The 23,285-nt window shown below is 41.9% G+C and overlaps 1 protein-coding gene and 1 long non-coding RNA gene across 5 annotated transcripts; both read right to left on the reverse strand.

The window, feature by feature from the left end:
• Positions 1-233: 233 nt before the first annotated feature.
• Positions 234-19,092, reverse strand: LOC6536491. Of its 3 annotated transcripts, XM_002097033.3 has the most exons (11): positions 18,959-19,092; positions 17,392-17,535; positions 7,858-8,103; positions 3,847-3,953; positions 2,612-2,721; positions 2,454-2,532; positions 2,088-2,185; positions 1,835-2,026; positions 1,630-1,772; positions 1,344-1,489; positions 234-810 (listed from the first exon to the last, which is right to left on the reverse strand). In XM_002097033.3, exons 2-11 carry the CDS (start codon positions 17,467-17,469, stop codon positions 696-698), a joined length of 1,314 nt encoding a protein of 437 aa, XP_002097069.2. In that variant the 5' UTR covers positions 17,470-17,535; positions 18,959-19,092; the 3' UTR covers positions 234-695. The 3 variants fall into 3 exon arrangements, with proteins under 3 accessions (XP_002097069.2, XP_015047765.1, XP_015047764.1); XM_015192279.2 differs by having other exon boundaries at positions 234-1,489; XM_015192278.2 differs by having other exon boundaries at positions 234-1,489; positions 7,843-8,103.
• A 464-nt stretch (positions 19,093-19,556) lies between these two features.
• Positions 19,557-23,206, reverse strand: LOC120321885. Of its 2 annotated transcripts, none has more exons than XR_005561617.1 (2): positions 21,784-23,206; positions 19,557-19,778 (listed from the first exon to the last, which is right to left on the reverse strand). It is a non-coding gene; the product is annotated as an uncharacterized LOC120321885 (long non-coding RNA). The 2 variants fall into 2 exon arrangements; XR_005561616.1 differs by lacking the exon at positions 21,784-23,206 and adding an exon at positions 20,022-20,287.
• Positions 23,207-23,285: the final 79 nt, after the last annotated feature.

The following is a 23,285-nucleotide window of genomic DNA, read 5'->3' on the forward strand; positions in this document are numbered from 1 at the left end:
TAAAATTTTTATTAATGTTGCTTATGCTAGTACCACTAAACAAATCGTTACTAATACAGGATCGTACAAAACTATTATATCTGAAATTAAATTAGTTTCAGCATCACATTCATTTAACGTGACCTAACACTCAGTTATCTTTATTTAGTCACTTAGATATGAAAAGCAGAGCATAGTAACCCCATGATTTTAAGAGCATCGCACAACTAAATAAAACACACAGAAAATATACCTTTTAGTTTTTATTAAATTAAATGATTACATTTTAAATAATTACAATTCGTACGTTTAACGCATTTGCCAAATGTTTGTCGCTTAACATTTTAGACTATATTGTAGACTTTATACTTTAAATTAATTTTGTTGGCCTGCCTTTGTTTTATTTTTACAAGTAATTGAAACGTTTCACTAATACACATTCGTTCGCACTTATGACAGACTAATGACTTATGTTACGTGGTTGAATTAAAATTAGGCAAAGAGAACTTTAGTACGTTTAGTTTAGTATTTTACAGCGGCATCTCGTCTCCACCATCGGCATGGAGAAAATTTGGAAAACTTGCAGGTCGGCTAGCATTTTCACGCAGTTATGTACATTTGAGACTCTGAACTCGAGATGGAGAGTTGGGAAACACTTAGGCTAGCTTAAACAATTAGTTTTCAATATGGTCGCGTTCTTATCGATTGGGATCTGATCATATATTACTGGGCGGTCCCCGATGGGCGCGCTGTCCGTGTAACGTGGAATGTCTAGAGCCTGGACGCGAATGCACAATTGCATAATCGTTATCATTATCGATTGGCATCGACCTTCGAAGTACGTTGGATAAGTTTGGATTTAATACAATACATTTCAAATTGCAGAAAGTAGGGGATCAGGGAGGTTCTTCAAGACAGATTAGTTAGCAACTCTTTAAATTGGCAGTTAGTTATCCGTTTGTCTTTTTTTATGGAGGGGCAGAGAGTTAGTTAAAGATACAGTATACAAATGCAAATTACTATCGGTTAATTACAGTTGCAGTACTAGGCACGAAATGGTTTTTCATTCTATGTTTTTGATTTTTCTGTTTTTTTTGTGATCTGTTGTGTTGTAATTGTTGGTTTTTTTGTCTTTGCTGTCCAGGATGTATATATATACGATACATAGAGATACGCAGATACAAGATACTTTGTTGGCATGCTTTTGTTTTTGTATTGTGTGTGTGGCTCCACAGCAGAAAATACACCAGAAAATAATTTGCGAGAGCAGATCAGATGCATTTTGAAGTGTAGAATAGAGGTGTGTTGTGTGTGTTTACTGTTTGAATGTTTGTTTCGTGTAGGCAGCTTAATATCTATCAGACCTATTTGAGTGTATCGTGGAGCCACCGCTGGTGTAGCCCTTGTGGGCATCCCTGCCATGGAGCGAGTAGCGGGATCCGTACTGACTGCCGTGCCAACTGCGATACGGATCGTACTCCTCGATAATCGATGGCTCCTTCTCGATGATCTGCAAGTGTTTAAATGGGTGAGAACAACAGAATAGCCAGGGTAATTTATAAGATGCACAGAGAAAAAGTTGTTCTCATACTAGATATAGCAATTCTATGACTGGTTTCTCTGTGCAGCTATAAACGTCGGATTTATTACCTCTGTATTGGCACAACTGCAGCTCATTGCCGTGCAGAGGAAGATGTTCATCAGCAACATGATCAGGAAGAGTACGCCCAGGGTGATGGTTAGCCACAGCAGCCAACTGGGCCGTATGCCATCGTCGCAATTGCCCGAGATCACTGCCCAGATACAATAAAATAAATATCATAAATAACCCAGACATTTCAGCTGCTAAACTCACATCTAGCCTCGGCGGGATCGAGCACAAAGACGGTGGTGCCAGCCAAACTGGAGCCCTCCTCATTTGGACCGAATTTCCGGGGTCCATTGGTGCCCTTGCCAAATCCAGCCAGAGCCACATCGTTGCAGTCATCGATCTCCACACAGCGACCATAGCACTGGATCACATCGCACTGCAGATGCACCTCAGATCCTAAAATTATTGCAGAGAAAGTTAGTATCTGACATGATCGGGTGCAAAATCCAGGTCTCACCCTCGGGGAACTTGAACATCGAGGAGAGCACCGCCTCGGCAGCTCGTCCATCTGCTGTGGGCACAAAGCGACTGATGATCTTCGAGTCATAGGGGCAGCTTTGGGGGAATAGAAATAATTAGTAAGAAATTTGCTTACACTGGAAGTAATATATATTATGCTCAATTGTTTATAAGATGCCTTAAAGATGTTTGATATCTGTGCATAACATTTTATATTCATTATTTAATTTATCAGATGTTCTGCCGATGTCTTACTCTATGCAACTACTTGTTGTTTGTAAGGTTTATTCTTTTTTAACTATGTAATTAGCATTTTATTATATTTTATTTTCCGGCTGCATAATTGAGGTGTAAGTGCACTTACCCGCTGTCGTCGGTGAGCTTTTGGGTCCTGTTCTTCTTGTCAAAGGCGAAGCAGTTGCCCACACGCAGGCCATAGGTATCTGGGGGTGGTAATTATATGAGAGTAGAGCGATAAGTGGGGAATCTTAACCAGAGAGCCCAGGGGCTGGGACTACCCACCGTTTGGCTTGGAGAACTCGGCGCGGATCTTGTACTCGTGACCGTAGACCGTCTCACGCACTCTGTGGTCGTTCTCCAGGAACTTGAGCACCACATGGGCATTGTCATCGCTGGGGAAGAAGGTAGTGGGATTGGTGGTGGTTTCATAAAGGTTTATTATACGAGCAAGTGGGGTCTAACGGTGAATGGCTCTTTAATTACTCCGTTTGGCTGGTGGCTAATTAAAATCGTAGCCAATAGACCCAAAAGCTTTGGGCGAAGCTTCAATTGCAAATGTTCTGCAATTATGCAACTGCAATTGCAATTGCAATTGCTATGGCCGGTCATTGCGCTATAGACGGTTGTTTTGTGGGCCAGATAAGCCGAGATACATACAATAATATATGTATGTGTACACACGTCGAAAACTATTTGTTGTTCGCCTTGTAGCACCGGCTGCAGGCACGATTATAATGTTTGTGTTTACCACACAGATTCTGTTAACAATTTCTTTGCCTTTTTCCGGGCTTAACAGAGCGCAACGTTTTGGAAAACCGTTTTTAATGCCATTTTTATTTCCCATCCGAGGTTTTGTGATGCTAGCATCTTAGTGGGGATTTTAACTGAGTTTTAGGTGAGAAAGACTTGCGTAAGTGAGTCTGCTCTCGCAGTCGAGCAAAGTCATTGGCATTATGCAAATGAGCCGCGAGGCGAGAAGGTAAATTAAATTGTTTTTCGTTCACCTCAAGATGATTATCGGGCCTCCTCAAGACCGTTTACCGTTAATTGAACTGCTGCCCAGTAAGCACTATAAATTTGTTGATTATTCTGCCATTTTGGGAATAATTCTCTTTCTCTGCGTTTCTATTGGGCCCGCACAAAAGTGCTGATGGAGTGAAAAAATAAAATCGTTAAGAATTGTGTGGCCCAAAAGCTCAATGGCCTTGGAGTTCTAATTCCGCAAAAGGCAGAAAGAAATGCGAACAATGGCAAATGGTGGGTTAAGAGCAACACCTACATGCCTGCATTACCAAATCGAAGCACAATTTGCCATTTGATTTGCCGCCTTCGACTCTCTGCAAATTGGTCAGCACTTTGATCTGACGGAAGCTTGACCAAAAATTACACCACGCTGTACATCACAGCCGAAACAGAACAGAACAGATCAGAATAGAACAGATCAGAGCCAAACTTAAGTGCAATTGTCTAGACAGGCTAAGCATTAGCATTCGCATTCGAATTCGCATTCAACTTACCGCGCATAGCCCGATTTGCCACAGGTAATCACATAAAACTTATCGTCCGCCAATTCCAGGGTCTTGTGCACACGCACGGCCAGTTGGATGGAGCGCTCCTCCGTTCGCTGCGGGGGATTCCGTATATCCGTATCGAGTGGATGCATGGTTGGATAGATGAGGGGGATAGGGGATAGTTCACTTAATTGCCGGTTATTAAAATCTTTATGCCCATGACATTAATGTTGATTGGTTGGAAAAGCCGAGTTAGGTCCCAATTTATGCTTAGGCTTTGCCCATTAAACAGGAGCATAACCCAGCACACTTGCAAAAGAGCATTCTGAACTACATATATGTCTTAGATCGTCTTCCGATAACAGCATTTGCATATAACTTTTTTTATTTGTGAAAAGCATTTCCTTTAAAGGTTTTAATAGATTCGAAAGTCTAAGAAGTACTCTTTCTAGAATTAATTTGTAAAGAAGTCTCATGAAGAGAATTTGTAAATTTCTCAAGCAACTAGTACTGTTGTATTTTACGCATCTTGCGGCCTTTCACTAATTTCTTTGACTGTAAGTGGCTGCCTCAACAGCACGGTTGCAACTTGCACTTGTGGCATGTTAATTGTCACATGATGCAATCGCACAACGAGGAAATGCAAAATGCCGCCAAGTGTGACGCATTTTCCAGTTGTTTATTTTCTCCTTAGCTCAGCTAGTTTTTCCCTGACTCTGATTGCTCTTCAGCTGCTGTTGGTTTGCTCGGCTATGGCCATGCTATCATGGATTTTGGTAATTATTTTAGAATCATTTTGAATATCATCTGCAGCTGGCTTGCGCAGCGGAATGTGACTGCAGATGGGCAACTGTTCCAAGAATCTCTGCGCTCGGCTGGCCAAGATTTTCCGCGGTAATTGCTGTAACTGTTGCCTAAGGCTTGAATACATTTGTTTTAAAGTTATTTTTTTTGTATTTTTTTCCGATATTACAGCACGACCTTGACCCGCAACAGCTTTCCATAAAAAGAGATGTACAAAAAGTACACGTTTCTTTGTCAATTTTGCGCCAGCTGGCAGTTAAACCAGTTTGCTCTGCCCCGTAAATAAGTGTCAATGGAAGTCGGTAAATACTTGGGTTTGAGTATATCTATTATTTTATAAATGTATTATGTTATCTCGCTGTTATTGGTTTAATCGTACGCCTCCACTTGTCAGGGTATTAGAGCTTTTGATGAATGGGGTTTTGGCTTGATTAGAGCTTAGTCAGTGGCCAGTTAAAGCGGTTAGCAAATAAACACAACATATCGCAGTGGTCATAAATAAATACCTTGGATGGTCGCCGAGCTCAAGCTTAAGCGCTCCATTGGTGGGGAACGTTGTGATGTCACAATCTGTGGCCCAACTCATGCATCACGCAGTTGCATGCCGCAGCGGATGAGCTCATTATCGGGTTATTATCAATGGCCGAGGAAAATGGCAAAGTTGATCCCCTCCCCAGCAGCCATGGAGAATAAAACTAAGTAGGCTCTATGAGCGACTCCCATTACCCGTCTAAATGTGTTGAAATTGCCCGATGGCAAATTATCTTGCGGCAACTGCCTACTACGGTCTTTGGTTATTGCATTCGCAATTAACATTTAAATGTATATAATGGTGCTAGACAAAGAACCAAAGCTGCCATCATCAAATAATGGCAAACAATCTCGACTGGGGCAACCCACTCGCCTGCTGCAGCAGAAGCGAAAATAGAAATAATAACAATAATGGTGCCCGTAATAAGAAAAATAAGTTCAAGTACGCCAGCCGAGCCACAATGCCTCGAATGTCTTGAACTTTATGTAAAAATTGTTGGGCGTCTTGGCCATTGTCAGCGCCAATTTCATGCTCTGCCAGCTGCTCCGGAGCAGATTTAAAGATACCTCGAGGTGGCAGTGAGGAGTAGGAGTAGGAGCTGGTACTGGTGGAGCTGCAGAGACGAGGGCGAAAGTGGCCGATTGCAGCCGGCATTTTTAGCTGGCCAAGGTCAGCTGTGAAGGCATTTCGCTCCAGCAATTAAAGCCGCTCGAAAAATATTTGCCAAGAAATAGAATCGAAATTGCCGCCGCCACAGAAACAATTCTTTTGACACAAATTCCACGCAGCCGGCACAACAACTACGAATCCAACATCCAACATCCACATCACAGCCACAACAACCACAACAGCAGTCTGGAATGCTGTCAAAGTCGAAGCGTGGAAAGCCGTGTCTGGGCATGTGAAATCCGCCGTCTGCAGCTGAAAACTAGACGCCGGCGCAAACTGCCAAGGCACTCCCTTTCAGAACAGCCAGCAAGCATTAAGGCACAGTGGAGCACCGAGAACGTGAACCATTAACACAACCCGGGTCCTCTAAGTATATTTGGCTATGCTTGTTGCAAAACTGATCGCTAACTTATTCTACTAGTATCTAAAAAAGGATATAAGCTATAATTTATTAGTGTATATTCATTTATACACACAGGAACTAATTATTTTTATGTTTAATTTCATATTACCTACATAGTATTGATTTACTATTCAACCCTGAAGGTGCTTACTTTCCAAGAACAGCTCTTACTCTTAATTGAGGTGTACAGATTTAAAAAATGTTTTTATCAAAGGTTTTTTGTACTCGTGGTTTACTGTACAACACTGTACATAAGCTGCGGCTATATGCGCGTTTGTGTACACGTAAAAATAAAACTCAAGCCGCAGTTGCGATAAGCGTGATTTAATTTTATGGGGGACCTCCCCTTTTTTTGTTCGCATCCCGAAAGGAAGGTGGGCCTTGAAGCTGCGAATCTCCCCATCAACGAAAGCCGGGCTCTAGTTTTTTTTAGTTTTATACATCAACAGACTGTCGAGAGGGGCAAAAATTGGAATACAGGGTGCGGTCCTTCGCATTTGACATTGCAATTAATAATGTTGTATGTGCTTGTACTTATAAGCATCTGGCAGCCAGCCCTATGGATATGGATAATTTGCATTTCAACGCATTGCATGGGGCTACAGGGCACTCTGGCTAATGCGATTTGCCTTTGTCTGGCAATTGTTCGAGTGCGTGTACGAGTGGAAAAAGCCGGATCAGACCCACACGGAATTGCAGTCGCCGTCTGTCAACGCCTGTGATGCACGTAGGATTAAACTTGATTTTTATTGCCATCGTTACTATATAGATTGACTGCAACGTCGACCAGACCGGGCGACCAGGGCAGCGCCTTAGCTGATTTGCGTTGATTTGGGGCCAAGACTCAAGTACACGGCCGATAGGCGGGCTAAAATTTATGCGCATGCGTGCCCTTTTTAGCCAGACAAAGTCTCAGACCTTGGCATCAGGTATCTCTAGTCCCCCATTTGTTGGTCCCTCCATCAGACTGAAGCTCTTGTGTCTGTTGTCTTGGATCGGCAGTTTTCCAGCTGCCCTAAGATTGCCCCATAGTTCACAGTTGGTGGCTTTTTGGCAGGGTCTTTGCACTAGCTCGCTGCCTGAATTTTGGTGGTAATTTGGCAATTTTACTGGCTGCCTGACAAAATTAATTTGCAATTTGTCAAACGGAAGGTGGTAAACGAAAGACTTAAGACACGAACTTTTTGGTTGTGTCGGTAACTGGATGGCAATTTGCTGATAGAGCTGGTCCCTTTAAGTTGGTTTTCGTCAATTGCTTTGCAAAGTATCTTAAGGTGTTCTGTATAATTTCACACACAATTACATTACCTAATTGTATGATATTAGCAAAAAGTATGCAATGTTTTTAAAGAACCTTCTTTGCCACATTGTTTGTTCGAAAAGTAAAGTTCTACTGTATTCCCACGAACTTTGACTGTATTTACTAGCATTCTGTTTTCTATTAGTCCATCTTTCTTTTTTCCCTGCCTAACACCTATTTGATGTATATTTAGAAACCTTTCACGGAATGAAAGATATTTTCCCAACCGCAACATTAGGTTGTGCATGGTTTAGTGATTAGATTGGTTAGAGAGGCGCGGAATGTTATGCTTACATTGCTCCCACTCACGTTGCTGACCAGGATGCCGCAATAGTCGCTGGCGCCCTGTTTGGCCCACAGATTGAGGCTAAAAGCCACCTGGTCACTGCCATCGCCCATGGCCATGCAGCCCGGAGTGCGGTAATCCCGGACGTGGACGGCGCCCGTGTAGCCGGAGCTCATCTTCACCTTGATGTTCATTGTGCCCGCCTTGCAAGTGGCCGTTACATGGGGGGCGAATTCGGATGGGGCAGCCGGTGGTTCCTGTGTTGTGACCTGCAATGAATACGAAATGCGAAAAAGCGTTAGGCATGTCTACCATCTTCTATGGTTAATAACTTTGACCTGATTTCCGGACCCTGGGAACTAACACTAACACGGACCGCAAATTAATGCCAACTCATTGGACAAACACGGTGGAAACAGCAGCCAAAGAGGAAAATTCAAATTAATTTAAAATGGTTAGTCAAAGAGTCAGCTGTAGTAGCAATTAATTGCAAAAAGGCAAAGGCAAAGGCATCGCACACGGACCCAGAGATTGGCCAGAACTTTGGGCCAGAACACAGCTGCCAAAGTTGTGCACGTTTTGGGTCAGTTTACAGCTTACAGTCGAGCGCACTGTCAAAGGCATTTGGCTTTAAGATAATTTATTGGCGTGCTCGACTTGGGCTGCTGTCGCTCCGTCGTGATAATTGAATTTGTGCTCCAGCTTTAGAGCCGCAGAACGTTTGGGAATGACTGTCCAAAGAATGAAGTGGGTACACCAGAAAAAGTTAAGAACATAGTAAGCCACAATTCTAAGAATTCGATTAAATGGATTTTGTGGGATTATGATTTCCTTAAGTAAGGATAAGTTCATTGCCCTTTTTTTTATTTTTTTAGATTTTAAAATAATCCTGTACCAATATTATCCGACTTTTATGACTCCAATTAGCACCATAATGTTCCTAATTTGCACATAAAAGAAGGAGGAGCCCAGAATTATGTTCCATATGTCTACTTCCGTTTGACAAATGAAAGACTTAAGACACGAACTCGTTTGCTAGTGAAAAAACTTGTCTGCTTAAGCAGGCAGGCAGACTTTAAGCTATCAAAAGGATTTTGAATTAGCTCTTAAATTGAAATTGGCGAACTGAAAAGAACAAACAATTTTTCGAGTGCAGGCGCTAGATAAGCCGCGCCAAAGTTAAGTAAGCCATGTCATGACAATCGCCCAGACACCGCCTTTGTGGTCCAACTGGGCTCACGTTTCGTCGGCCCTCGGGCGCTGTCCAAATCGAGGGGATTTCCTCGATCCCCTTTGCTGTCGCAGGCGAAAGGCTTTTGATTTATATTTACTTTCAAAAGGCACACAGAGGCAGCATCCCGTTCGCCCTTGGCTTGCCAAAAAATAAGAGAAAAGTATGAAATTTTGTGCAGTCATTGAAGCAATTAATTTGCCATCCGATCATCCACCGCCCGCCGCAGCGCTGCTACTGTGCGTCAGGTGAAATGCAGCCGGATGACCCAGTTGCCAGCTCCAAAACGCTGACAGTGCCAAAAGCATGTTGGCCAGTGTGCCACTTTCTATGGCAACTAGAACATCCACTTTGCATGCCATCAGCAATTTATTGTATCTCAATGCGCCGGCCACTTTAATCAAAAGAAAATAAAAACACAAGTCCAGGAGGAGAGACAATGACAATGCGACGGTGCACCACGTTGGTTGGCTGGATCACCACCGTCTCCGTCGATCGGGAGTTCAATGCGCCGCGAGGGTCACATGAGTGGGTCCCCAGAGCGACTACGGCGAACTCCCATGACAATTTGTCGCTCGGCGAAAAGGCAATTGTTTTGCATGGATTTTTGCATTTAGTTTGCTGTTTTTTTGTTTTTTTTTTAAGTTTTTGTTTTCTTCTCGCCAACTGCAGGCGGCAGTCAATTAAAATAGTTTTTGCATGCTCGTTTCACTATCGTTTCGAGTGTGGCGGCGGCTTGTTAAAATAGCTAACCCAAAGTACAGCACTCCGCTATTGTATTATGCAACACGCTCTGATTGTGGTTGGGGCAAAAAAATAGGAAAAAATAGGAGGAAAAAAAACCAAACGCAAACCAAAATACAATTAGACACTTGCGCTGCCAGTCACGCCATGGCCAATGAGGCAGTGAGCCGCGGCATTTGGCTTGATGGATTTTCCCCGCAGGACACTGCGACCGAGTGATTTCTCACAAATTCCTACTCCTTTGCATTTGCCATTCGCGCATACAAAATCGTATCGCAAAATCGAAACGCAGCTGGAACCAGATGCGGAGACCCAAAAGACTTTGCGGACTCGCCCAGGATCATTAAGTGGTGCCCCGGATGGATGTGATTTATATGGCTGCAAGGGGTCAGGCCATAAACTAAAAGTGTTCGGACCGCCGCATTTAAGCAGCTTAGCTATTAAGCCAAGTGACGTGGGCAATTAGTACAGGAAGGCCAACTCGTTTCTACTTCTTGTGATTTCTTGTGATTTTATTTTTTTTTTAGCCCGAGCAATTATCTGCTTAAGAATGACAAAACTGCAAGAGTTTAAGTGAAAAATGGAGTTCGGTCTGAGGCGGTTGGGATACCGCCCTGAAAATGCTGAAAAACATGGGAAATTAAGTTGCAGCTATCGGGCTAACGATTTAATGATCCGTCATAAAACCGAAGTGGTATTTATGTGTCTGTAGACAAATGAATGTGTTTGTATTTGTTTTTACAATAGGACAATAAAGTGGTGAGTAGCATTTGGCGCAGATGTAATACATGTGTGGTATAAAAGAGCAAATTTATATTTTGCATCTGGAAAAAGTTAATTTACCAGCTTTAAATCATGAGTAAATGTTAAAAATATATAAAAAACAGTGCTTAGTTAACATGCATAGTTTATATGGACATTTCCCCAAAGGTAACACTTATTCCTAAAAGTAACAAATAATAGTATAGGTGAATTTCCTGCAGGTCTTCCAAACTATAGATTCCCATATCGTTTTTCGAGCCACTAACTTAAGCACCTTCTTAGCTTGGGCAATTAAATGTGATTGTGATTTATGTGCACTGCTAATTCCACTCAATTTGCGCTGCCCGCCAGTCAGGGAGTGTTTCCCTTAACTTAAATATTTCACAAGAGCCAGCAGAGTTTGGTTATTTTTTTCATGATTTCAGATTTTTAGTCGAGCGATACAATCTCCAATAGTCCAAATGCAGCTGCGCATAGCTGGCCGAAATAGATTGCCAAACATATTTCGATCGCTGGGAGTCGCAAAACATGTGCTGCCAGTTTGGCTTAGAAGCTGAAAAACAAAAAAACAAAACAACAAAAAACTCGTGCATAACAAAAGGTGGGGAGTCGCATACATATTTCGCGTGCATTTGAATTTCCGCTATGTGGCGCTCGGGCAATAAAGCTCGGATCGAAGTAAATTATAACATAAAGTCCGGGCCAAGCCTTGCCAACGCCAACTAAGACGAAGCCTGCTTTTCAGATGGCCAAGAGTCCAGCGAATGCTTGCTGATTGCAAATTGTCACGGTATTTTCGCTGGCAGCGCATAAATTGCCGTTTAACTCGCATTACAGTACGGCGAAAAACTCCAGATGGGAGCGTATTTATGTGGCGGCTGTGGCTTTTTGGCCAGAGCTTCAGCTTCAGCTTCATCGGCTTGGACCTGGCCGAAAAGCTTAATGAAGCTGACATCGCCGGTGGAGGAAACCCGTTTCGAGCTTTGCCTGATTATATAATGCAAACGGCTAGTGAAGTGACAGCTGAAAGGGTTTTTCCAACGGTTTTATCTTTTGGTCAGCAGATAGGAGTTAGCAGCTAGAAGTTAGGGTTCACCAATAGATAAACAAATACCTCGACGAGAAGGAAGAAAGGCCGTGGGCAATTAATGTCGCAGCGGCTTCAATTAAATTTCAATTGCCGGCGCGCTCTTTCCATTGAAGTTCTGACGCGCTAATTCCAAGGCACGTCGCTTGGACCCTCGATGGTTGCTCCATGGTGCTGGTTGGTGGTTGGTGGTTACCTGTTGGCCCCACCTTTTGACTCCCTGTCAGCGGGTCTGCACGTTCTGGCGGCGACCCTACCACCGATTCGGTGGGTCAATTGTATGCGGCTCATAATGAAACGCTGTCGTACCATTAATATAATAATAAGCACTTGTTCGCCGCCCAAACCCCTTCTTTATTCCCCAAAATCCAAATCATATGTCTGGCCTTTTGTTAGGAGCCCGTTGAAAGGTCTTCAATAGAAGAGCTTTGTAGCTTCTACAAAAAATTGCTGAACAACATTCCAAACGGTGTGTTCTCTGTTGGTTATTTATGTTGCTTATTTATCGATGGCCCGCAGAAGAATCAAGTTCCAAGACAGCAGTAGCCGCAGCCAATGTCTTCTTTTAATGAGTTTCGCTCCGACCAGCTGGGAAATTATGCTAAGTACTTTCTATTCTTGATGCTTACAAGGGCTTGCCGTGTTTTGAAAGTTTTCTTTAATTGAATTAGCCTCCTTTTAGCGGCCATGAAGGGGCCGCTCTTTCATTCGAATGTTCTCATCATCACTTCACTAAATGCATACAGCCAATGTTAATAGCCAAAGTGCATCTTCATTCATTTCCTCTGTGTTTAATTTTGGAGTACAGCATGTTTGTTCCAGACCTTAAAGGTTCTTGTTAAGCAAATTAGCTTTAGTACCCAAGAGCTCTAGTAATCATATAATTCCAAAGGCATTACAAGAGTACCTTTTAAAATAAGATGCATCATCAGTGATGTAGGGTGGCCTTTCACGAACAGCTGCTTATAACGTTTTTCAGTGTTTTGTTATAAATTGTCTTATATGCTTATACTTTGTTTGAAGACCAAATAGCGTAGTAATAGACTAACATTGTCTTCTTAACCATAAAACTGATCACAAAAAAGGCCACCCAGCGTGCATTGGCAGTGCAAACTTTCATTTAAGATTTCAGCCATTACCCCCTAGTCATCATTTACTTGATTGAAACAATCGCTTATCGTGATTCTAAGTTGGCATCAAAGCTGTCACACTTTCTTTGGCCATCGCCTTAATTGCTGACAAAAGTTTGGCTGCACGAAAAACACATTCTGAAAAAGTAGTTCCCAGCACCCGAACCAAAAAACCAAGAAAACAAAAACAAAAACCAAACAAAAACTGCCCTCGGTGTATCTGCAATTTTCATAAATGTGCACTTTCCATGCGCATCATCTTGGACAGAATTTGAAAGCCAGGCCAAGTCCCATACTGAGTTGAAAATTACCCAAAAAGCCCTGGGCTTCAATGACAGTCGGCCGTGCAGCGAGGAGGAAAGCAGAACTGGGGAATAGTTTTTCCCATTAGTTTCAAATAAAACCTACTTTTACCTCGGGCCACCGAAGCTGGAGCAGAAAAACAAAGGTAAAAACAATTGCTAAATTGTTTTTTTTTTTCTGTCTGTTTCTGTCGACTGACTGACAGTCTGGCTGCGAACGCAGAGAAGCAGAGCAAACCTGCAGGTGAACAATTCAAGTTAATCAAATAGTGAACATGTGCTGGCCCAGCCGCAGGCAGTGTCAGCCGAAGTCAAACAAAAGAAAGAACTTTCTCCGTACTTGCGACCACCGATGACCCAATATGCCAAACACTTTTGCATAAATTTTAATGAATTTCACGCTACACCGATCCGCCCAGCATTGAGTAAAATAATTCGCACTGCTGGATCAGCGCCGCGTTAAATTGCGCCAACTCAGTGGCTCAGTTATTTGCCAACTGAATTGGTATTGCTATAATCCCACAGAGCTGCTAGCTTGATAGTGTAGTGATGCCAGCAATATCAAAAACAAAAACCCTTTTATTTTAGTTAAATAAACCAAAACAAATAGAATATTTCAATATAATACATATTTTGTAAAGAGAAATATATTTTGTAGAACACACGACAATATGCATTGCCAATGAAAAAACTTTTAATCTCTAAAAAAGAACCCAATTGTCACCACTGAAACTCACACAGTTTCGTGCTGAAATCATTCGGCTTTGACATAAACATGCAATTTTGTTGGCCAATTTCCTTCTGGCCAACTCCCCGGGAGTTATGTCCAAAAAGCCATAGAATCTAACTGCGCACACTCAATCTAATGGGTCCGGTCGCGGCAAAGTCGACATCTTCTCGACGATCGAGAGATCGGGAGAACGGGCAATGGCAATGGCAACGGCAACGGCAATGGCTTCCTGTCCAGGGGCCAGACATCAGAGTCGGAGCTGGTAGACTACTGCGATACTACTAACCCAGTGCTGAACGGGCGTTGCGTGCAGTGACCAAACTGGTTGCTCTTCTAATTGCCCCGGTCTCCAGTGCGTGGCGATCGGTTTATGGAGACGGCTGCCAGGTCTCGGCCAGAACTGCAGTTCACTTCATTGCACCCAGTGGTGATCACTTTTGTGGTCAATATGCAGTCGCTTTGCGATGCTCATATTTTCTGTTAATTGGGCCATGATGGCCGGACTTAAGGCCTGATACTCAGCCGGCATTCTGCGGTTATCAGCGGCTTAAACAAAAACGATATAAATCCCGGCTCAATTTGATAAAACCATCCCGGCCAACTGTATCTGGCACAAACCGTTAGCACTCATGCTCGTAAAACGAGGTAAACAAAAACTAAATAAGAACTTTAAGAATTTCAATGAAATGGCCGCGACAATCAGCGAGTTTGTTGTCTAAGTCTTTTGTTTGGCGGCCGCTTGAAGTTTCCCTGTTGAATTCTCGGCCCCTGCTGCTAACTCATCTAAAGTTCTGAGAATAATATATCCGCGACTAAGTCTGAGTAAACAATGAATCATATTATTGAGCACATTCATACGCATACTGAAGCTTTATGTTTTACTGCCTGCCGGCAACCGCAGCAGTAATTCAGGTAGGGTTGAAGATTTAGAAGGAGCATCGAGGGGCCGAGAGTTAAGACCACTGTGGGGCACTTCAATTGGCTTTTGGCAGCCGTTCTCAAGCACGTGCTTGTCAGTTGATAATGGATTTGCGGTTTGTTTTGATACCCTCGCAGGGGAAACAAATCAAGTGGGTAGCTCAAGTTTCTTCACTTTAGGCAAGAGTTTGTTTCAAGTCGTGCTTGGTATTTGTCGAGCAAACAAGACTTCCTATCAATAATTGTACTTGAAATTTCGGTTTTTGCTAGACTCACAAATGTGGCGTGGAATAAGCAATGTCTAATTAGTTTTCAATGAAAGTACAAAATAATTTGTTGCCTATGTTAGAACTTCACGCACTGTTAGCTTGGACACAGTTCAATTTTTAAGCACCTGCTTTTTAAATAAGTTAGATCAAGTTTCCTTCAGTCTGCCTAAAAGTTTGGCTTCTTCCCTACAGAAAAAATCTCAATTCCAAAATTTTGCTTAATCCACAAAACTTCAACCGCAAAACGAACTACCTGTGGTCTCATTCAAAGCGTCACTTCTGGCCAAATACGCCACATTCTTGTTCGTTGTTTGGGTTTTATTTTCTGAGCTCTTTTTTTATAATTTTATCTTCATATACCGAATCGTAAATAAATGGTGGGTTGTTTTCGTTCTCTTATATGGTCGCTAACAGGCCAAAGCCATGACGACATTGCAATACAAACCGATACGTTTCGTATATACACATTTACGTATGGATTGCCATATATTCATATTGAATTGGATGGCATCGAGAATTAGCATATTTCATTCGCTTTCAGCTTATTTCTGTTCGCTGCTCGCTGACATTGAAACTGATTTTAATGGCCCGTAACAACAAAAACATGGCAATGACAATATGTACAAGTACACGCTAATGTGCAAGTCAATATTTAACGCCGAAAGAAGGCGTCGATTTAAATGAGTTAACCGTATACTAATTTTGGGCATCTCTATGTCAAAACGTCGGTGCGTTGAGCATATTAATCGAAGGAAAAGAGAACTACTGGACCACTATTAACAGCCATTTGGGTAACTGAAAACCAGCCGAAAAAGGCGTTAGTTCATTTATTGTTTAATGAGTGTGAAGAGCGGTTTGGCCGAGTACCGCAAGCCAGGCCAAGTTTCAGTTTTAACCGACACTCAGCACGCACACATGAGGCGAAAATTACTTTCGCATAAGTTGCTGTTTACATGGGTATTTTACTGACTTGTCTGACTTTTTGGCCAGACGCGGCGATGGGTAAACTTATATCATCGTCTCCGTCGTCATCATTATCATCATCATCGGCAACAAGATGATAATTACCTAAAAGACTGCGTTTTGTTTGCCGTTGCTTTTACGTATGCTTCAAGGTTTTGTGAGTTTTGCATTAACCAAAAGCCAACTAACTCGGTCGCACAGTCTCTGTTTTCCCAGTACTTGAAGTTTCCGAGCCGCGCTGTTAGCCGTAGGCCGATTGTTTGCCAAGCCCAGAGAGCGAATTTTGACGCCCACACCCCGAAACCCGGCATTTCATGATGTCATTTTCTCCAACGGCCGCTGACTTCGATGGATAGTTCAACATACCCGTTATCAATTCCTCAGCGGGAGATGTGGGCAGCGACAAGGGCGGATCTTGTCAAGTTTATAAGACTCAAGTGTCAGGAAATCATTTGACCAGTCAAAAATCAATGATTTTGTGGCAGCAAATGTTTGAAAAAATTGAAGTGAACTTTGCGTAAAATAATAGAGAGTACCTAACTTCATACGGTATTAAAGCTGTCCAAAAACAATACATAAAGTCTTAAGCTCAGAAAGTAATTAGGATATTCGGAACTAATTTACTTATTATATGATATTTTATTAAAATGTAATGATTTCATTTGATGTGTATTCAAATTGTATGTCATACATTTATAACCTCTGAAGCTGAGAATTAATTTCAAAGATTTGCTTGAACTATTTGTGGATAAGTTAAAAGTTATTTAATTAGAGAAAACCTATTTTCAATCAAAACAAATATATTGGCTCAAGCTGCCGTGAAAACTGTGGAAAAATCCCCCCGTTCGGTCAAATCCAGACTTGAACTAATTTCAATTGTTGCCGAGCCCTAACAACTCTCACCATGATAGATTTGTGCCATTTCATAGGAAAACTGAAATCGAACCAAGCTAAATCAAAAAATGAAACCAAAACCTAGTAAACTCCTGAAGCGCTCACGAACAATGGACCAATTTTTGGGGGGCACAGTTGGGTAAAAGTTAAGATATCGGTCAGTGGCACATTTGGAGTATGACTGCGGGTAGGCGGGGAATCGGGCAATCGGAGCACTAAGCCTGCCTGCAGAGTTATAGTTATGACCGTGATGGAGTCACGGCGATGGCAATTGCTATTGATAAACTGGCCTGGCCCAGCTGCAGTCAATGTAGAGTTCATTAATTTGTCTGCCCTGGAAAATTGCCGTGGAAAATCTTGAGGACCAGTTCGGACCAAGCCCCAGCCATGGATATGGTAGGAAAACGGCAGTGTAAAAGATGGTAGGGCATGGTAGTTAACCTCGTTTTCATGGCCGTCGAAGAACTTTATTGTATGCAAATGAAAAGTGAAATGTCCAGAAAGTGGTCTAATTATCTTTCACTTACCTGTCCAACCAGAAACAGCAGCGCGGGCAGGAGCCAAAGGCCCTGGCTATCTGGCCTCTTTCCTGTCGTCATCATCATCGCGTTCGCTTCCTAAGTCTTTCGTTTGCCTTTGTTCGCTCGCGGTAGTGTTATCCTTTTGGGCAGCTGCAATTACGCGGAACGTTTATCACCCAATTGAGCAATTGTGCAATTGTCTGGCGCTGATTATAGCCCACTTCATGCAACTCACGCAGTTGTCAGGCTGCAGCTGCATTCGATTTGATGGCTTTTATTTTTTAAATCCCATTCCCACTAAATTACTCATCCGCCGAGTGACTCAAGGCAACTACTGAGAACAAAAGCTAGCCCCAGTTGAACTAAACAGAACTTATCTTAGGTGTAAATTTACTATTTATCACATCGTTTTCATCTAGAGAGCGTAGTTTTCAGTGCTGTTTGAGATGATTTCGAGATTCTGGCGATCATAACTTTCTATGAAATTTTTTAGTGTACAAACGTGACCCGAGTGCATCGGATTTCTAATCTTTTAATATGCCCTTTTGATCTGATTAGTTTTTTCTAAGACAACTCCGCCCATTCTCACGTATTTTGATTTCGTTTTCGACTCGACCCCGACCCGATTGAACCGCGTCGAATAAACCTCAAAGTGGAGATTACTCGGAAAAGTGTTTCGCAAATCAAATGAAACAATGAGTTGGAATGCCGCAAACGAGTTTGCTCGAAAATATATTTATTTGCCGCACAAAGATCACAAAAAATAGCCCCACTTACGTCATTTGCTCAAAATGTGACATAAAAGCTTAAAAAGCCAAGCAACCACTTAAAAAGAGTGCTTTTTGTGTCAGATTGAATATTTATTGTTAAACTAAATATCAATATCTAACATGTAACCTCAAAAAATGTGCTTAATTTATGCTATTATTTTTTGTGGCCAGAAGTTATTTATTGCGCGCGCATATGTGATTTATTTAGCTTTTCTAACAACAAACTCAACCGGAAATGCCTAACACACCTACACACGCAGCTCAGAACTCACATTCTCAAACAACTTTATAATTAAGGCATTTTCATGCAGCTGAGCAGTAATATGCAACATTCAAGTCAACCTAGGGCTTTCAGCAAAAAGTTAGTCATTTTTGTTAGTTAACAAAAAAACCGAACTCGCAGCTGAAGCTGCAGTTAAGAGAGCTGAGTTTTCGGCTAAGAGCGCATCATGAAGAGTAACGAGAAAAACTCAACTAACTCGCAAATTCGCGCAAATTCCAGGCAATTTAGTACCATAATTTAAAAGTTAGCTGGACACTCATCTAACTAAACCTATTTTGCATGAAGTTGACTATAATCAGCAGTCGTTTTCCATCATTAAATTTCATTTGTTATTTCGTTTTTGTTCACTTTAAAGTTTATACATTGTGCTGCTCTTTTCAACAGAGTGTGAGACGTGTGAGCAACACGTGAAAACAAGTTTTATGCAACAGCTCATTGTTTACTTATTGTTGTTAGGGTCGTTTGTTAAATGTGTTTATTTATTCGAAAAAGTTGTTTTTATTTGCTATTACTCAGCTACCTGCACTCCGCACTGAAACCAAGTTTAATACTTTTGAAACGCGTAAAGGCACTACAATTCTAAAGTCGATTTGGACGGCAACTTTCCGCTTGACACGTTAACAGTTCGAGAGATTGTTGGCAACTGAATCGCAGAGACGGAAATTGCTCTAAGCCAAGCTTTGCTGTTTCAGCTTGGTTGCTTTATTTTGTTTTTTTTTTGTCTTAACACTGTCATCCCTCTCTCTCTCTCTTTCTCTCGCTCTCTTCTCGCTGCTCTTTTTGGCCACATCTTCGTTTGTTTTGGCCATTTTCACTTTGCCTCCGCATTCTGGCCGTCGAGGGCGTTACCACATCGCTGGAAAAAGAATTTAAACCATGGCTTTGGCGCCCAAGCAACAGCTACTTTCGTTTTCGCTCAGTTTCTATAAATTTGTATCGATTTGCCACGCATGCTGATAAATATTTTAAAAATATTACAATGTGCGGCAGTAACTCTAGGTATATAATCACTTAGATTATAACATATATTTTCTTTATTCCCATTAACCATATAATACATTGTACATACATACTTGACGTATGTATGTATATAAGAATATTATATTTTCTAAAAAAAGTTGTTTTCTAAAAACACGTCCATGTGTTGCCTTTAATTTTTAGTACTTGCACTTGCTTACATTAAATTCTGAGAAAGTTGGGCTAGCCCAAATGGTTTTGAATAGTGTATTAAATAGTGGTGGTTGTTGGAACTTGTAGCGTAACGCAGACTTCAATGAATCGATATGCCCGCAGGTTTCTCTTACTCACGCATGCGCAGTAACGGTGAATGGGGTGGTGTTCTTGAAAGAGAGTAGCCAGTGTTAGTAAACGACATAAAAGTAACGGTGTTTTTCAAGGATTTTAAAGAAGTTATCTATAAAATTCCTGGGAAATGTTGAACCATAATTAAATTACTTATTCTGCCTGATTATAAAACCAGCTGTAGTTGATTTTTGAGTATATACTTAACAATAAAATTAACATTGCACTGACTCTCTTTTCAAAACTCTCTCCAATTTCTCTCGCTCTCTTTGAGTACTTACATGCCTTTACATTCGCACATTTCTTTTGGTGGGAAACTCTTGGATGAAAATCCCACTCGCTCAGTGAAAATTTCATCACCGTCGTTGACAGTTCAGCCAAATTCTCTAGCTCCACAAAATTCGCACAGTCAAATCTCAAAATTATCTAAACTACATTTTGTGTTCACTTTTGATCATTCAAAGTCATCGTTTAACGTTCATCGGCCATTCGTGTGGAAATTGAAGAGTCCGAGAAGGAAAATTCAAGTGAATTTCTAGCTCTTTTCGGTAAAGAAAAACGCAATTACCAAAAAATCGAAACACGGCTAAAGTGAAAAAAAAAATATAAGAAATTTCTGTATCAGCTAGTCAGCGTTGTTTGCACCGAGTGTGAGTGCGAGTGTCTGTGTGTATTTTGTGAGTGTGCGAGTGTGTGTGGGTGTGTGTCTGTGTGTGTACGTGATAAGCGTAGTCAGACGCCGTAACAACAAAACTGAGACCCCGAGGTTAGAGAGGCACCATCGCTTTATTGAATTACACGTAAAACAAAGAGCGCGACTTAGCTGGCGATTAAAGCGTCCTCAAAAAGGGAGCGGTGGGAGGGGAAGTTGGCAAGGGGGGGATCCAAAGTGGGCGGTGGCAACCTGATAACCCACAAACCCACTGCTAGCGGGAGCCGAGCAAATAGTCCTGAGTGGTGGTTTTGATACTGCTAATTGCATGGCAAAAATTAATTAAAAACCTTGGACTCTAAAACTTTGTATAACTGGTCGCTAGGAAAGTAAATTCGTTACACTTCACCTTTGCTTTAGTTTTTTAATTGCTTTTACTACAAATTTGTTCCCCGCAACTAAAACTTTGAAGTACACAGACAATTAAAGCAACATTTTTCGGGAATAATTAAGCGAAGTATCCAAGCAAAAGATTTGATATTAAAAGGACACTAGAAACTGTAAATTTATATAATTAAAATAAGCCGTTCAGCTTCAGTTTTAATGCACAAGCCCCATTTTATTTCTTGAACCCAAAGTGGCATCAACTTTATAGCTTAGCAAAAAGGCAGCCAAGTCTTTGACCCCAGACGGAAATAGCTGCCGCAATTTGCGTGAGCCAGCGCCACAATTTACTCTGAAATGCTTGGCAGTTTTAATTACCATCGAAAAGACATTACGACCTGTTTTATGACAAGCCAACGCACATATCAACACAAAGCATTCTCGGTAGGGAAAAGCCAATGGAAAATGGGTTAAATGTGGCTGCAGGTGCTGCACTCCGGATGTAGAGTTCTGCATTTGCCCATTTCGCAACCCTTTCTCGCTTTGCAGTTTATATAAAATGGTTGACAGAAAATGCAACTGCTTAAGCTGCCATAAAGAAAGAACTTTAATTTGCCACTGACGTTGATGGATTGTGGTGCAACTTCGCTCAAGCCGGGAAAATAACCCGAACCACCCACAAGATGGGAGGGCTAAGCCGGGCTATAAAGTTTTTCCAGCACAGATTTGTGCTGGCTAACAAAAATGTGCGGGCAAAAACAGTCCGGAGAAGTTTCAGTTCCAAGCCTCCGGAAAAGGGCAAGCCAACAACCCAACAGCCGAGACCCTCAACACGTTACTGTGATTATTAATTCAAAAAGTTTTCACACACACGTACAGTTCTTCAGACAACACGGCGGATGAAAATATTCCGCAAACGAGCTTTGCTGGCAATCCGCCGAATGGCAATACATATATATCGATGCTAGACGGTTATGAATTATGCAAGAAAGGCCAATTTAACTTACCCAACTTAATTTGGCCAAAAATCTAGGCCCAATCTGCTTTCTAGATAATTAAATAAGACTTAAGCTTGGCCAAATAAGATTTCAGAAAAACCGCTCAGTTATTACTGTTTTGATAGGCAAAATAAACAGAGCAAACAAACAATCGGGGCCATCAATAATAAATCGATGGGTAAAGCTCTACTTTGTCAGCCAGCCTGCGAGTTAGTCTTTCTGTGACGTGCGCTGAACTTTGACATTTGGGGGCACGCTAAAGGAAATGCCAAATGTCAGACCTGTCCGTGTTGGAAAGTGCAGCTATCGCACAGCTTCTGGTCGAAAACCAGCGAATCTCAGCTCAGCTGTGTGCGGGGGCCAAAAAGTAAGCCACAGACAGAGCGGCGTCCCTTGCGTATACGTAATCTTCTTAGCAACAACAATTCATTATTAGGGCTTATGTCATGAATGGATACGGAGGAGTCGGGATTTTATTATCGGAAAAATTTAAAAGTCTTGACTTTTTAATGAACTTCAGCAATGTATGTGCATCTCATTGGACCGGCAAGGACACCCTCAATTGTTCTGCCCCACAAAAGTAGGCTACGAAAAGTTGCACAACCGCCTTGAATATTTTAGTTATGATAAGTGAATCAGCACTTCGCCGTGGACCTCTGGGACCCATTAACGCAATTTTCCCGCACTTAGCTGGGACCGCAGAGGAAAAAGGTTGGGCCTGCTGATTTGTTTAGGTGTTATTTACATACAACATTTGGTTGTTTAGTTGCAAATCTTTCTGATTTTTTTACGTATTGCCTGGGGATGTGTGTTTTCGAGTGTTTCAGTGTGCGGGTTCTGTGGTGTTTGTATACTATGTCCTACATAGCGGCCACTGCCAGTGCAATGAACCAAAAACAATGTTTTGCTTGGCAGTCGACGGTAAAAAAAGGAGAGCTACAAAGGCGACAGTCAGTCGTCCCTTGGGATGTTAACCAGTCGCTTGTCCATTCATTCATTCAGCCATCCATCCAACCATCCATCCAGTCGCTCCATCGCCTGGACATCCTCTGCCTGATAGCTGTCCCAGTTGATTTGCTCTTTGTGTTTTCCCTTTTCTTTTATTTTCCCGTGTTTTTGGCGCAACGTTACCGGACTGCAGCGAGCTTTATAAAAGGGTTTCCATGAAGTTCGTCGAGAAAATATGTGTGGGAGTGATTAACTTTAAGATTCAGTGGATTTAATAATGGAACTATGCAGGTCACATAATCGTACTTACTAACATAATCGTTCTATAAATTTGGCTTGTTTAATTAAAAGTATTACGCTGTATGGAGATTTTGTTGTGCTCATATTACTTCAAGTTTTCCAAGTTAAATACAACCTTTTAAACTTGAACGATAAAGAGATATTACATTTAAATAATTTGTAAGCCTAATCCTCTACCCGCTTACTTACAGATTAAAATAGCGACCGAGTAGCCTGAGAACCGTCGTAGTAACGAAGCGAACCCCTGCGAAAACGGAGGCCAA

The sequence above is a fragment of the Drosophila yakuba genome, chromosome 3R (genome assembly GCF_016746365.2).
Source record: "Drosophila yakuba strain Tai18E2 chromosome 3R, Prin_Dyak_Tai18E2_2.1, whole genome shotgun sequence".
NCBI lineage: Eukaryota > Metazoa > Arthropoda > Insecta > Diptera > Drosophilidae > Drosophila > Drosophila yakuba.